Genomic DNA, 17,175 nt, shown 5'->3' with positions numbered 1-17,175 from the left:
GCCACGTTCCATCCCAAAGCAGGCATGACAACACTCCTTTCATTTTCGTATGTCCATAAAATATTGCATGTGTGTGTCACATGGTATTATTGCTTCAGCGTTCATGAAGTTAATTATGTTTGAAGCCAAAAGCCTCTATAAATTTTTCTTCAGGCAAACACTGAAGTATTTCAGACACTGAATGAAAAAACCTGGACCATCAGCTTAACTCCCAGCTTCATACTCACTAATGCCCTGGCCTCCATAATAGTCAGTTAGCAGCAGCCTTCATATAAAGCATTTAAAAATACCTCTCCCATTTAAACTCTTCTTCACTTGTTTTACCCCATCTTTCTTCACAGAACACAGGAATTGAAAGAGAAATTAGCCCAGATAACAAACACAGGATGAAGGACAGGAATCACAGTGGTCCCTCTTGTGTAACATAAAACCCTCCAGCTCTGTCCCTGCACTGGGGCACCCACAAGAATTAGTAAATCGTTCAGAAAACACATGAAAATTTCAGAAGATCCATATGACCAGTCTGTGAATAAAGTCTTCTGTGACTTTCCTTTTACTGGATCAGTCCCCAAAGTAGAATGTGAAATACCAACTGTGACACTGGGACAGGAACTCGGGAAAAGGCCTCTTAACCACATTAAAGCAAAGGCAGATGATAAAGCCAGACCTACAGGACTCTGCCAAAGAGGCTATTTAATCTATTCTTCAAACTGTTCAAAGAAAACATGCACTTGGCACTTGCACAGCTCCAGGTTAATTCAAACCATGCTTGAAGACTGGATTACTATAAACTACAGCCATGAGTACTGTGCAATTCAGACAAGCAGAATTCACATCCTTAACTCCCATATCCCACAAGTTCACCATGTTTCTCAGCTGTGACACACCTCAGATCCACCATTTATTCAGTCCTTGTCAGCTGCATATAGCTCTCAAACATCATTCACACCAAGTCACCTGAAACACTTAGAGAGTAACAGATAAGACAACTTGACTGCTTGATTCAAGATTACTCTAAGTGTTAAAATAACTCTATGTAGGCAACACAGATTCATTCCCTTGCATCTTTTCCAGTATTCCCTCTCTAAACATTCCAGAAGTTAAGTTTTAAGAAAGAAATAACTGAACAATGAGCTCTACCCTGAAATACTAAAACTGAGATTCAAGTTTAAGGGAATTTAATCAGTCCCCACTGTAAGCAGGTTCAGTCCTGATCAACACTAGCCTGACATAGCACTACATTATTTCCTATAATTTAGATCTCATACCATAGGTTAGCATGCTCATTACAACTTTGTTCAACCCTTCAATTACATCCTTCTGCGGAAGGTTGTAAGAATTAACCATTACATGGTTACAAGTCATCTCATCAGCCCTAAATTAGCAACACCTGGTTTCCAATAGATTTATGGTTGTCAATTGACTTGCTCTGATTGAAGTTCTTCCCATATTTGGAGCACACAGGCTCTCTGCACTGAGAGGTTTCTCTCCTAGGTAAGACAGGAACTCAGAGACAAATTTTGCTTCAGTTACGGCACTGGTCACTTCTGGTCTCTTCTTGCAAGAATTTCATTACTTTTCATGTTTCCACCTCTGCCACATTCAATCAAAAGAAACCACCCAGTTCAAAGTTCAAGAGGAAAGCAGACTGCAAATATTTAATTCTAACCCCACCATCTTTTAGAAGCAAAGCAATCAGAAAAATCAGTTAACTATTATCCTTTGATTATGCAATCCTAAAAAAAAAAGAGCAAATTCAAGTTATTACATATCCAGAGATTCTTTATACAATGAAGAAAAGGCTGAATGAACTGTAGTCTGGGAGGAGTCTTTGATCTTTTTCAAGTGGCTTGTCAAAATTGTCTAACCACTGCTGCATTGCTTTAAGTCAACATTTATACATAAACAAGTGAATTATAATGGCACAAAGGCATCTGACATGTAACAGCAAAAAAGGTAGTTCTGAAGATAAAACGTTAGAGTCAGAAAGTAAATTTGTCTTCAGCTCAAGAGCTAACATACTACATTTAATAAAACAAACATGAGATATGTACACAGTGACACTTAATTCCTAATCCTAATATGACTGATAACCTATGCAAAATTTATAAAGTACTTCATAAGGGAAGTCCACTTTATAACTCAGTAAGCCATGGAAAGATGAAGCAACTTTCTCAGGGTCATGCAGCACGTTACTGCTGAAGTAGAAAAAAAACAGTCAGGGCAACCAAATGACAGTGCCAAATCCTCTTAGTTAAGTCAGCCCTCCTCCTCCTTATGAAAATTTAATTACACTGACTCTTTTCTGGTGCACTGCTTATATAAATAAAAAGGCAGAAAGCAGTCAAGTTTTTCCTGCAGGCTAAAGGAGCAAGAGTCCTACCAAAAAGTGTTCTACTTACTTTATTCCCTTTTAAAAACTGTTGTATATAGATTAGTTAGGTTTGCAGTACTTCTCAACTTGCAACCTCAAAAGTGAACAGAATTAAAATCTAATTTCACAGTCAATTTTAAAAAAATTAATTTCCAATTTTTCTACACTGATGTAAACACACTTCAAAGATGCCAATTACAATGCCTTTACAGGTATTCCTTATCATCCAATTTCTTTTCCATCCCAAATTGTGTTTACTGGCAAAGCAACTTAGTGTCAAAGAATAACAAATGCAAGACACTTGTTTTCATAAAAAGTAGCAATTAAAATTACTTTCAAAATGTAAATAAGGTCTCCCCACAATACTAAAAGGCTGTTGAAGAAAACGATTTCCTCTGAAAACCACAATACTTTTAATAAAAAAATAGCTCAAAAATATTTTGAGATAAAATATAACACAAATTTACTTAATGAAACTGTGGGTTTACTGCTTAACCTTTTAAGACTTCACAGAAGAAAACAGAAATGTAAAGACTGTTTCTTTGCAAAATACAGACATCACAATTCCTCAGCTACATGTTCTGTGTGAAAAATAGTCTGCATTAAAAACAACCAGGTCTTCACTGGGCAATCAAAAGTCACAGCAGGTTTCTGAAATCTGTTTCTTTCCAACACATCTGATCTCTATGCCAGTAATTTACTGTGTGATACTACACAGATGTTTTGACACCTATTTTCCTCCTTCAACCCTGCACACATCAACAGAGGATATGTTTTGTGTGTTTTATATATTTGGGAAGCATAAAATACTTCAGGTAATATTACAAGCAAGATTTTCTTTTGCTTATTTTGATACTCTGCAAACCATTTCAACTAGAAGTTTAGGATAACCAAACTGTGAAATGATAAGAAAAGTTCCAGAAGCATGTACTCTTTCCATTCAAAGAGTTAAAAAAAATTATGAAGTGAAATTAGCCCAGTGAAGCAGCTATGTGTCTTCTGTTTTCAAAATTAGAAACATAAAAGAAAGCAAGGTCATGCAATGCCAGTTCCATTTTTATACATAAAAAACATGAGGGCATTGAAATACCTTTAGTAATGATGAAAATGATTGCTGCATTTTACAATAAATATGTATTACTGCTTTTTAAGCTTAGGGATTATTTCAAATAGCCTTTTATTACATCAAATAAAATAAGGATTCTATTTATACAGAAAGAGTCAAGTAATAAAATGAAGCCCATATTCCTTAAGACAAGATGCATTCATGCCTTTCCCACTGGAGAGACTGGTTCAACAATTTTACAGTTAAACGGAATTAATTCTACTCTCAAAAATCCATTGACCTTAAGCTTTTAACAAACATTTTCAACTGCAGAATGTATTGTCAATATTTACAAATCCTTAAAATTATATTTCACTGGAACAGCTTTTATTTGCTATATTAATATTTCCTTGCAAATGTATGCTTATCCATATCAGAGAAGAAGAAACAGCTGCTACTCACAGGAAATCTCTGGGGTCCTACAGCAGGTCGTGGCTGGGTGGGAACTGGCAGCAAGGGCACTGAAACAAGAAGCACCTTTTAACACCATTTGTTTTACCTAACAGTTGTAGTTATTTCCAAAAGCAGTTGCAATAAAAAGCCATGATTAAAATATGCTACTTTTACCCTCACATGTCACAGTTCCGACAATTAACTTTGAGCAACCATTCCCTCCCCTGCAACATGCAACAGTGCAATTAGGATTCTCCTAGTTAATTTACATAATTTAGTTCTGCATTTTCCAGAATTAAATTGCTCCTTGTTGCAGGAAGGCAAACTAGAATAGTTATTCAGCCAAAGACATCTCTTATTAGACAAAGCTGACAGAGACACCAACAATAATTTCATGTTTCAAATGGAAGGATATACGATTAGTTTGCCTTCTCAACTTCACACCACTCAACATTTCCTAGGCATCCCCAGTTTCATCACCAAGCTACCACAAAAAGCATGGACATTAGAGACATTAACTGGTAAAAATCACTGCTCATGAGGGTAAAATGAGGCAGCTGCAATTAACAACACACAAAAACTACTTAGTCTGGCCTTGCCACCACAGTGGTGAGTGCAACTGTGATCACAGAATGCTGATCTCAGATGAAAGACTGCAATTGCATAGAGACACCAACAAGAATTAGGAGACCTTTTTCGGAAAAACAACCTCAAAAACTAGTATTTCAGGGGGATTAACATGGATGGTTTGTCCTCACAACTGCACTTGGAAACGCTACTCACAAAAAGCTATTTCCCAAAACATTCACTGAATGTTATGGCAAAAAGCACAAAGTGGTACATACAGCTGGATCACCTTGAGAACTGAACCTATATTTGAATCCCCAACACAAATTGTAATGACAGCTTTCCCATTTCCCAGTGTGCTTTTTATTTCCTCTCAGAATTGTCTAAGTGGTTAAAAATACAAACATTCCCATGATATACAAAAGGTCTAGAGAAGTTAAATAAAGCATTTTAGACTACAGAGAGTGTGTTTGCTCATTTACTAAAAGCCTTTAGTAAGGTTCTTCTATCATTTGTTTTAAGCATTTCTGAAAGCAACAGAAAACATTTCCCAGGCAGGGTTATACACTGACTTTGCAGACAGCTACTGTGTTACACTTCAGAGCAGGAAAGATGTTAAGAAATGCTGCTAGTTTGAGAGCGAAGTTGGGTGCATTTCCCCAGCACAGAAGTTTGCTCAGACGCCTCAAAAATCCCTTCTCCCTTGGTAACCAAGGCACAAGAACTAATACATTAGTGGGTTTTTTTCAGTTCATGTCCATGCCTGGCTTCCATCCACTTTTGTTAAGTACTTGTGGTTTGCTGGTTCAGAGACTGATGAGGTAAACTAATTGCAGCAGTCTTTCAGCACGGGAGGACTGTGTGCAAGCTTTGTATCACATTACACCAGAAGATGACTTGAATAGTTTCATCCTGGCCTCTAATGAACATCTGTCGGTATCAAACAGCCATGGCCACATGGAAAAAATTGATAGGATGCTCTTGACAGACCTAGTCCTAAAATAGATCAGGTATTACAGGTCAGAGGGGCACCGAGAAAAATATCATGAGGTGGGAAACAGAGAAATGTCAACTGAACAGAGCACTCAAGTCTACTTCCATATCCTGCCTCCAGCAGTAGCATATAAATTTATATACTCATATATTTTAAACAAATTAATTTAATACTCATGAAAGGTAGTAGTTCAAACTCTGTGCCCTTTCAATCCTTGGACACTCATTTGAGCAGCAGAGAAGTCTCAAGCCCTCATTTTCTTGATCTCAAATACTCCATAGGTGTGAAAAGTATGCTTCAAAAATAATACACAGCATGTTGTAAGACACTATTTTAAGAAGATTAAATTGCTTCTTGCTATAAATTCCAATGCTATACTTGAAAAGATGAAGAAGCAATTCCCAAACTGATTATTCAGGAGAATTACAATGTGATTTTTCCCAAGACACCAAACAGTTTTCAAAAGGTAAATGGCACACTGAGCTGCCATAAACTGCTTATTAGTTCATGTCAATTTTGGCAGCACCACAGTATCCTTGAAATAGCTACTTATGGTATAAACATTTAAGGGGAAAAAATGCAACACCTATTATCACAGGTTAAATCAGTATTTTCACAGTACATCTATGTACAGTCCTCCAGCACTAATAAATTGATCATACTCAAATTTGGACATGCATTCAGCAAAAATTACTACTTACAACTCAGAACTAATTTACAGAACAGGATACAAAGAAAAAACTATATGACAAGCAACAGATATGGGATTCAATGCCACAGGAGCCACAGCTGAACACCAACTGCACACACCTGCAGCAGATATCCACAGAGGCTCATCTTTTAGGGGCTCAATAGACCAAGTTCATAATCATTTATGAATCTTCAAAGAATAAAAATAGTACCAATTCATTTGAAACAAAACTGACTTGAAAGTAACTATTTCTTTGAATCGGGATTCAAGGCTGGGCAGGGAGATGGTGGCTACTGTAAGAGATTTGCCTTTGAAACATCAAAGGAATAAGCCAATGATGGGATTCTTCAACAGTGTTTCTACTCCCTTTCAGGCTGAAGTAGCTGTCTACTAGAGCTCTCAGACATGATATTTTATTCACATGAAAATTTCGTAACAATTTACAGGAAGTTTGAGTCTATTTTAGAAAATACTGATATATTCAATACATTTCCAGACTAACTCAAACAAAAAAAAAAATGTTTAAAAAGTGTATTTCTATGATCTGCAGTTAGGAAAAGTGTCCCTGGTGCTGACAATTAGAAGTGTGTGAGCTTAATCCTGCCATAAAATTAGAGAGGAAAAAATGCCAGTCTACACTAAAACATGACAGCACACCATTAAAATTACCAGAACCTAAGTGTGCATATCATGCCCTTCCAGACATGGCATTTTTAGCTTCCAGGCATCACATTTTTAACAACCGAATCCCAATAAACTTTGCACCTATCTGACTGTGTGTAAAAGCCCTCATGTATCTGGCAATATGTTCAGCCAAGAAGGGGCAGGACATCATCAAGAACACAAAGTCAATCTGATGTTTCATCCTTCCTGCTACCCTGAAAGAAATGATGCCGCAAGTGAAACACATCCTTATGTTGTCAACCACCAGTCTCCGCCTACTGGGGCTTCAAGTAGATGGATTAAAGGAAGATTTTTCAAGAGAGTTTGGAACAGCACTCCCTACACTAGAATGTCTATCAACCACTTGCCTGCAGTGACTGCTTTAAAATTCACCTTAACATGCAAATACCATTGAAGATTTTAGAATTATGCTCATTTATCTATTATCTGATTTCCAACACATTTTCACGTTTTCCTTAGGTGTGCAAGTTTACTTTCGTGTAACATAACTGTACTGCTACAAATTAAGACTGAGATGGCCACTACTCTCAGTCACTGCAGGAGACTCAGCTTCTAATATATGCTCTCTAATCAAAAAGATTAAATTTCTACAGTGACTTAAAAGATTGTATTTAACAGTATGCTGCACACCTATTAGCAGAAAAATTCAGTAGTCTTGCCAAGGACTCTTTCAGTAGAATGAATGGCACAAAGGGATTTCATACGAAGCAGCTGCCATCACTACACAGAGCAAAGAATGTCCTTGCTGAATGCAGGTTTTAACACCATTCAACAATCAATCACTCCTTCTCCAGGGCTGCTCAGTCTAAGAGAACCCCCGGACTTTTACAAGCCAAGAAATGAATGTGCACATAAAGTCAGCAGGTGTAAAATCTAAAAAAACCCCAAGAACCCCCATCCCTCTTACAAATCCAATACTGAAGCTCTCCTAACCTGCAGGAGGTACACAACTCTATGGAAATGAAGACTGAAAAACAGACTATGAACAAGATCAAGCAGGAGACCTGCAACAGCCACAGTGCCACAGACATAGTGGTAAAGCTGAGAAGAGCCTGAAGCTGCCCAGTAATGTGAATAAGAACTCCTCAGACGAAAGAAAAAAAATACATTGGTACACTTTTGACATTAGGCAAAATCCTTAATAGCCATTCCCAGCATTACAATCACATTTGATTACCTAGCTAGAAAAGATCTGGTACTATTTCACAGGGACAGAGAAAAAGCATCTAGAATAGTGTAAAAGCAATTTTTGCTTTTATTAAACAGTAACTTACTTTGGTAGTACTAGAAAAATGCACAGAAGGCACAAATCCAAGAGTAAAGGGTCTTTTGGAGCGTTTCCAGATAATCTGTCCTCACGCATAATTTGGTGGGAAGCACCACAGGGAAAAGCAAAATAAGCTCTCTGACACAGCTACTACAAAGCCATCTGTGAGAAGCACAACAGACCTCCATATACTGGCAATATTTTACCCTGTCAAATTCCTGTTTTTCATTGGTCAAATAAATGAAGCAAAGATAGCACTGGCTTGGAGTTCTGATGTGAAGGGGAAAAAATAGAGAAAAACTAATGGTAAATATCTATAAATATTTATGTATTTCTTCAGTCTGTCTTGTACCAACATAATCAGAAATCAGAGCTATGCAGGTGTCTCTTTTTTTAACCCTCTTTGGGATTAAACACTTCCTAAATAAGCAGTAACATGAACAGCTTTGCTGAGAGCTACCCTAAGAAGGGTATCCCAAAGAACGTTTGTGTTAACTTAGAGAAAAAACATACTTGTATATTTGCAAATCAAAACAATTACAGATGTGGCCCTGAAAGGAGAATTGAGGGCCCATTATCTTGTTAAGTAAGGACAGCAATTGGTATCTTTCACAGAGCAATTATATTGCAAGGGGTGCCTCAGTACCCTCTCACTGAAACAGGTAGATGGTCATTCTGTGAATGGTTGGGATGTCCTGGGAAATTTACAAACTGCAGTACTTTCCTAGTTTTGAAAACTGACACTTACTGTTTTTTGAAAAGCACATTCTCTTTTTCAGTTTCCATTTTCACTGCTCTTCACAGGCTTTACATTAGAATAGCAAACATGATAAAAGCTGAAAAGGCTTTGCTTGTTCAGCTGGCCACAGTCCAACAACATTATGTCTTACTTCTGGCAAAACATTTGTTTCAAGCTTCATGAAAAAAAGAGCAGCCTGAAGCACATTTCCATGAAGTGATAAACAAACAAATTGTTCCATCCCTGGCAAAGAACGAGATGAGTCACGCTTGCATGACTGGGAAGGTGTTCAGAAAGCTCACCTTGTACAGGCGTCACTACTGTCCCCTTGAAATGTGGATTTATGTGAATGTTCTTCGGTTGCTGAGGTGTCACTGGAGGGGGAGTCATCATTATTCGAGGTGTTTCTATCTGAGGGGGCATATGTAGCCCTGGAGGAGGAGAAGAATGATGCTGATGCTGTAAAGGAAGCAGAGATTGTAACTGTTGCTGCTGCTGCTGTTGTTGCTGCTGCTGTTGCTGCTGTTGTTGTTGTTGCTGCTGCTGCTGTTGCTGCTGGAACAGACTCATAACAGGTTGCTGGTGTGTTGGAATTAACCTCTGTGAGTGAGTCTAAAGTCAGACAAAAGAACAGAGTCACTAGGCTTTTAAGTTAAAATATCCTGACATAAATGAGCACAAAACCAAGACATCTCTGGAGAACAATTAAGGCCAATTATGAACAGAGAAACTTTTTTTTCCTATAATCAACTGGAACCATTAAAAAACATCAGCACAGAAAAGCAAAGGAGCAATCGAGAACATTCATATGAAGGAGAGGACAGCAAAGAGCAAGGAAACACACAGGGAATGCAGACACATTCACTCATTTTTAACAGTGGAACTGTCTAGTTTCATATGGCAGGGTTCTGCCTATGTCAGTGGAAACTGTTATCAACTGCAATAAGGTGTGTGTGAAGATCAGTAGAAATCTGAGTCCTAGTATCCAAACAAATCCACTACCTTTTGTCTCATGTATAGAAGAACCTGAGATAACAGACCTAGCACCATCAACTGAAGTCAAAATACAAATTCTGATATCAGTACAGCACAAATTCAAATACCCCTCAGATACCAGTGCAGCACAACTATCCATACTGCTTGAAGAAAAAACTCATTTAAAAATACCTTTCAAAGCTATCTTCCCTAACACACAAGAAAGTCTCTTGCTCAACTCTCAAAAACAATCAGTGCTAATAAAAAAAAATATTGTTTCTTTCCAGAGACATTCTTCTGCCTCTGAAGTCACTGATACTAGATATCAGTCCTACTCCAGTACCTTCCATGGCAGTGCAAGAAGCGACCCAAAGAGGCAACCTTTTAGCAACAAGGATGTGACATTGTTTCTTTCAACAGCCATACACATAAAGCAAAGCAGCTACATAGTGTGCACAGGAAGTCACTGTGATGAGCACAAAAAATATTTACATTTAAAATCAAAATAGCTTGCAAGGACTGCAGCAAAATAGAAAAAAAATTTTCAACCTTCAATGCTTGAAAAGCACGAAATACTCTACTGCAGGGCTCTCAAGCGCTGAGATATGCACCGACTCCTGCCAGTGACCAGCACCTACTTACTGCTGTCGGAAAAAATCACCTTTGTTTAACACAGATGACCTTGTCCTGCAAAGACATTTACAGACTTTGTTCTACAATCTCAGCTTCCAGTATATTTTATATCAGTGAACAAAAATAAGTGTTGACCTCTTGATCACTTGCCACAGTTGGTTTTGGTTTTTGTAGGGTTTTTTTTGATGGAAAAAGTAGAGCCTTTTAGATTGCGATACAAAGCACAGGGGAGAAAAAGAAAGTAGAAACAAAACTAAATTTCATTTGAAATCCCAAAATAATAACTTATCTAGTAGTGGTGATTACTGTCCTAGGGTTTTATTTACCTCCACAGTACCATAGCTTATATGCAAATAGATTTTTTTTAAGAAGTATCAGCAAAAATCCTGACAGAACCCAAGAAGTATTTTACAGAATCATTTTTTAAACTACATTATTACGAATAATGTGAGACTGAACATGCTTCCATGTTGGAAGTAGAAGACATCTCAGAGGAATTCAGTTTTTCCTCCATCCTCATGCAAACCAGCAGGTAAGTCTGACTGTGATCTATCAGTCAAAATCCACTTTTTATTTGGAGGCCTTGAGATTGCTCAAGCCAGTAACAGGACTAAGCACATACTTTACAATCACCACATCACAGAAAGCCCACATTGCCTAACAGCGCCCTGAAAGAGCAGAAGGCAGAATATATATCCCACCTTCGCAAAGATTCATGATTTAAAATGCATTTCTCCACAACTTCCTGAAAGGATGCTCAAAGAATACTAAGGATTAAAAGGTACCATTGTTGATGGCTGGTTTGGCAGCAGTGCAGGCCTGTGATCCTTCATTCTTCCCCTATCATTATTGTCTCTCCTTTGTTCTCCCATTCCGTGGCACATAACCGAGCCTCCTCTTCTCCCTCCTCTCCTGGAGCCGTATCGCCCCTGCTTAAGCTGCCTTTCCCTCTCTTCAAATTCACGTAATGCTGCTTGGGCTTCTGCAGAAAGCTCTGTTGAGAGAGATATTAGGAAAAATATTTTAGCTTTGTGCTGAAAAGCTGGAAAACACAATGGCAAATAAAACAGTGCCAGAACTATAGAAGAATCCCTGCAACTAACATAAAATTTGCAGGCACTTTGATCTCCTTTAGGTGGCATATTAACATTTCATTAAAGACATCTTTTAAAGAAAAGAGCACTGATATTTGTGTCTTTTGCACAGGCAAAAAGCAGCAGATAAATGAAACAAACAGGAACAAAAAGGTTTGGTTGTTTTCTTTTTGAAGATGGTATATTGAAATCTGCCTTTTTCTTTAAGAGGAGGCTGTGGCTCCTCTCAAAGTTCCGTTATCTTTAACATCTCTCTTATCTGCAGATGTCAGGCAAGACAATGAATCTCCAGTAAACTTTACAGTAAAGGATCTGTTGAGTCTTCCACATAAACAGATTTTATCCCCCAGACTTCTGCACACTGGCCTATTCCGAAGAAGGATTTTCTGCTTGCTTAAGTATGTTTCTAGCACATAACTACTTAATTTTTGTTTTATTGTATGTGGTTTAAGAACCAGCTGTACTTCACAAGTGATAATTCCACTAAAGAGAGAGCACGCTTTAAAGTCTGTGCTCAGCTCAAGTCAAACACATGGCTGCTGATAACACCCACCCAACTCACGTGATAGGTAAACACTAGAGAACACATGGTAATCAACAAAGATGACAAATTTTCTTCAAACCTTGGACAATGCTGACAACATTAAGCAAGAAATGATGCAGTAATAGACCCAGGTAATGAAACTACTTGAAAATACAGAAAAAGTCTACAACACACTTCAGGAAACACCATGAAAGTATATGCTGTACCACACACTAGGTTTCAATCACTTAAAAGGAATAATAAACTTTAACTCAAATATGCAGCTGAGTCTTTTGCCATGTGCCAGTCAGATCCCTTTGTTACCCCAACACTGATTTCTGCCTCTAACAAGGCAAAATTAAACCACTAAAAACAAACACACTCCTGACAAATAAAAACATTTTTAATTAATATTGTATATATAATTTGCAATACTACACAGTGGTCATAATATCTGAATATCAGAATAAAAATAATTTGTATGTGGCATGAGACACTACTACTACTACATCTCCACACCACTAGATATCCTCCACCAAGAATATATAACTAAATCAATTAGAAAACTCTTACAATTTCTTGTGAGTCTAAAGGCCAAAGCTACTTAAACCACCATCTTAAACATCTTCATAAGTAATCTCTATTAGTCTTTGAAGTTGAGGATTGACAGAAGGGCAGAAAAGGGTGAGCACTGAGCATTCCCTCTGCGGCAGTTGTTCTTACTTGGCTACAAAAACTACCTGCATGACTGAGCTGCAATGACTGTAAATTTGCATGTCCCAGTTTTCAGAAATATTTAGCACCTCCACAAAGCAGGAGCTTCTCAATTTTTAAAAGTTCTGAACTTGCTGATGGCCTGTAAGAACACAGCAAACATGACAGACTTCTAAAAGCCCAGGATCTCCCAGTTTCCTATTTCATTTCTGCATGTTGGTGGTGGGAAAGCTTCTCTACCTCCTTTTCTCTCCACTCTGACACCATAATCAAATGGCATAAAACCTTAGCAGATACTCTTATGAAATGCTACCTTTGCCCTCAAGCCACCTGCACAGCAGAGCCCACAACAATCAGGCTTTATCAGGAAAATCTTACAGAATGCTTAAAAGGAGGAAAGGAACCACAGTCTCTCAAATCTTAAGTACCAAATGTGCATTTCTGACAAAAATTAAGACAAATGTACTCTCGCCTGAAGCAATCAAAAGCATTATATGGAACTAAAACAACCACCATCTTTGGTCAGCCAGGGATCAAAAAAGCTGGTTTGATGGGAAAAATAGAGCTCTGATTTAAAGTCTCCTTCCTCCCCACACCTGCATCAAGTTGTGTTTCTTCAGAAACCCACGAGCATGAAAGGGCAAATGTGAGCTTTAACTTGAGCTGCCTGAAAAACAGACCACTACTTCCCATATATCCACAGGGAAAAATAGTGCCACTATGCTGCAAAAGAGTAACTCTCTTTCCCTTATCCAGAAACGATACAAATCCTACACGGCATCCTGGAAATGCTGCTGGTTGGACAGCTGTTTTGCTTTCCCAGGAGTAGGACAGGCAGGGCAACTTCTCTGCCATCTTCCACACTACAACCCTGAACTCAGCAAGGCTGTAGTCTGGAAAATAAAGTTCAGTCATTGCAACAGGTACCTACCACTGATAGTCATGCAAGATAAGAAGTAAGCTCCTATTAAACAGCTTAGAAATCACGTGAGGAAAGCAATTTTTAATGAACCTGGGAACAGAGCTAGGCTTCCTAAAAAGTAAGATTATGGCCAAATCTCTCAGTAGTACACATTGAAGGACACTGAATAGAAACAACTTGGGAGGAAAGAATGGGCTGCTCCTAACAAAATTACTTCAGAGCACTATGCTGATGAAGCTTGGGGAAGGGATGACAGCATCCATGCAAAGTCAAGTCTGTCAATTTTGGATGTGCAAAATCACCCTCTTCAAAGTGAATAAATTGTTTTACTCCTCACTTTACACAAAATTTCTCAAACTTTTAAGGCCGTGTCCTTAAAGGCACAGTTCACATGCTTAGTTTTTCAGTCAGGAAAGTGAACACATGTAACACTAATTTTGGAAAAAAAATATCCCAAACAAAACTCCCCATAAATTCACATTGATACCACATCTATGACCATAGAAGTACAATATAACCATTTGATTAAAAAAAAATTATATCAACATCAAACATACTTTCCCCACAACATGCCACTGAGATCAACAGTGAAGAATTTTGTTCATACACAGAAGTTCAAGTTCAGAACCACAGACAGACTGCAAATGTTAAGACTGATGCCATGAAAACTTCAAGTGCTGTAGGTATCTATACATCACCACACAGCAAAATATAGTCAGCTCTGTTATTAGAGGGGCTGCATATTGAATTTGAGAGCATTGTGTCCCACATACAGAGATCAAGCAGAAGAGATGGCATGGGAGATGGTTTTGCAAGGAGGGAAGCAACAAAAATAGTCCCTGCTTCCCTGAAAGCAAGCTCAGACTTCTCAGTAGAAAAGAGGTGATGAGCAGAGGAAGAAGAGATTCTCTTTCCCTCCCTGGGCTCTTCCAAAGCACAGCTAGGTACTCACATGAATACTGCTTCTCACTGGCTAAGAACTTGTGCACAACTATTAATACATATTCATTTACATATATATGCAATACCTTGTCATTTCTTTTCTCCTCATCATCCAGATCTGCAAACTGATTACACTCTCTGCTTCTGGACACAGAACAACTGGACAAATTTAAAACATGCACTTTAATTTCCTAGCCCTGCCTGAAACCTCAGCCACCAGTCATCAGAGTGAACATGAGCCAACTAAGCAGGGCATAACAAGAAGTACTGCCACATCCAATTGACCTTTGTTAACACTTTGCAAATGGTACTGCGTAAGTCTAAGAGTTTGGTTGTGGTTTTTTTATTACATTCAGAGGGAATACTTTAGTTTAGTAATACCAAAGACATTTTTCCTCTTCACATTCCTTAACAGGTGACTACCTCCAGAGAATAGTGACAATTCCCACTCAGAGGACTTCAACTACATGCACTGAAAGAAATTAAGTATTTCTTACCAAAGGTGACAAACTTGATGCCACTAGAAATCAATTGCATAGATGTCCTACAATACCCCTCTTCTGAACTTTGAAAAGCCATTCTTTACACTATCTTGCATAAAGAAATGTTTAGGAAAGATCTCAGCTACATTTTTGAGAACACAGTATTTTTACATCTTTTTTACCAGCACACACTTGGTCTCATCTTGACTGTATTTCTCGCACACACAGTTAATGCTGTGAATCAGCAATTATTTTTCTACTGTCTCTAAGTGTCAAAATTAATTTCACTATCTCTGGTAATAAAATGGTTTCAAATGACATCTTTAATCAGTAAGTAAGAATGCACTCCTCCAATAGAGACAAGCTGTCACAAAAGGTCACCAAAATGTGACAGGATGGAAATTACATTTGTAACTTCAACTGAAATGTTAATTCCTCTTTAAGTGTTTTCTGAACTATGTTCATATTTTAGAGTAAGGAGATGTAGGTCTGCAATGAAATTTCATTTTAAAACCACAGAAGCTGTAAAAATTTGCTCTATACTCTCAAAAGGAAGCAGATATTTATATGCAAACAAGAATTTTTTGCAGTTTAAACCTTCGACCACAAGGTCAGTTATCTGGTCTCTATCAACAAATTATCAGGAAAAACTAGTGCAAGTAGAAACCACTTTGCAACCACAAGATTGTGTTTTTGCCAAATGTTAGTTTCCAAAAAATCTCTTTCTAGAATTATCCACATTTGCATCCTCTTTCCCTTATATCTCAGGGCTACATTCCAGACCACTTAGAATTACATTTAAAAGTCTAATTCAAATCACAGTTCCTTTAACAGCCAAGCTCCACTTCAGGTTTTCTCCTTCTTGGCTGGTCTTGTTTTTATATTAAACTTAAGAATAAATCTACAGATACATGAAAACAAATCCAATTGTCATTTACCTTACAATTATGTACTGAAATTTAGTTATTCCAGTACAGTCTTGTTTTTAAAATACCCTGTTTTGTAAAGCCACCAGCACCTTTTGTACAAACAAGATACGGTCTCTATGGGGTTTGTAGAAATATGGTCTCATGGTTGCAATCACATTTGGAATGCACCTCAGCTAAAACACCCTTTGCCCTTTACTATCATTCATCACAGCTCTGCAAAACCGTCCATTGCCACAAAACCTCACCCAAAGTTTCTGGAATGTTTCTCCTTTCTCTTGTCACATCTGAGAGCCTGATGATTGTTCCTTCTTTCCGTTCAGTTTTGAAACGCAATCGTCCAGACTCTTCGTCATCATCCTCCTCTTCATCAGATTCTTCTTTTGTTTCTTCTTGAAGTTCCAGAGATCCAATAGCTGCCTAAATCACAAAAAACAGAGGACATGCAGGCCTCAAAAGAACAAGTCTCTTGCAATCAGTGTCAAAAAGCAAAGCTTTCTTTAAAAGCCCTTTTCTACAAATTTTGCTGGCATTATACATTGTGCTCATATATAATTCAGTGAGCATTTAAAAGCTTGGTGAATTTTTTAGAAATACAAATACTTGTACTATATAATAAACGATGAAGTAAAATCTATTTAGAAAAGAAATTTGCTGTAATATTTAAGGGAATATTAAAACTCCAGTTGGAAGCTCCATCTGATTAGTAGCTACTTCTGCACACAGATTGACATTTTACCACTGAATTGACTAAGATACAAACCTTGGTTACTACCGGATTCAAGTAATAAAAACAGTAAAATCTTAATTTTTTTCATCTTTTAACAACTGTCAGTCCTATGCTGCTAAAAAAACCCAACCAAACAACAACAAAACTAATATAACCTTGCATCTCAATCTCATTCCCCTAGGTATGTATGTCTTCACTCTGTCTGTTCCTCAAATACTTTCCAGTTTTCATTCAATATTGATGGGGAGAATGAGAACAGGATTGGATAAAATTTGGAAATACTAAATTTGTATTCTGGAATGCTACCAGAATGCTTCTGGAATTTACTTTCCAGTTCTCTCTAAAACAGAGAACATTTATTTAAATAAAACAATGTTCCAAATGAAAATGGATTCCTCTCCTTCAAATTAATATAAACTA

At 37.6% G+C, this 17,175-nt stretch overlaps 1 protein-coding gene across 5 annotated transcripts in view; it reads right to left on the bottom strand.

Moving 5' to 3' along the window:
- RBM33 (RNA binding motif protein 33) overlaps positions 1-17,175 on the bottom strand; it is a 101,526-nt gene that overhangs the window by 56,940 nt on the left and 27,411 nt on the right. For 4 of the 5 annotated variants that reach the window (XM_069006399.1, XM_069006400.1, XM_069006402.1 and 1 more), the window contains exons 7-10: positions 16,274-16,445; positions 11,208-11,416; positions 9,117-9,426; positions 3,882-3,940 (exon numbers count right to left, since the gene is read on the bottom strand). In XM_069006399.1, coding sequence (XP_068862500.1) covers positions 3,882-3,940; positions 9,117-9,426; positions 11,208-11,416; positions 16,274-16,445 — 750 coding nt within the window. The remainder of the gene's footprint in view (positions 1-3,881; positions 3,941-9,116; positions 9,427-11,207; positions 11,417-16,273; positions 16,446-17,175) is intronic. The other variant, XM_069006401.1, reaches the window with a different exon arrangement.

Source organism: Aphelocoma coerulescens, chromosome 2 (assembly GCF_041296385.1).
Source record: "Aphelocoma coerulescens isolate FSJ_1873_10779 chromosome 2, UR_Acoe_1.0, whole genome shotgun sequence".
Classification (NCBI taxonomy): Eukaryota; Metazoa; Chordata; class Aves; order Passeriformes; family Corvidae; genus Aphelocoma; species Aphelocoma coerulescens.
This window is presented reverse-complemented; position numbering and strand designations above follow the sequence as displayed.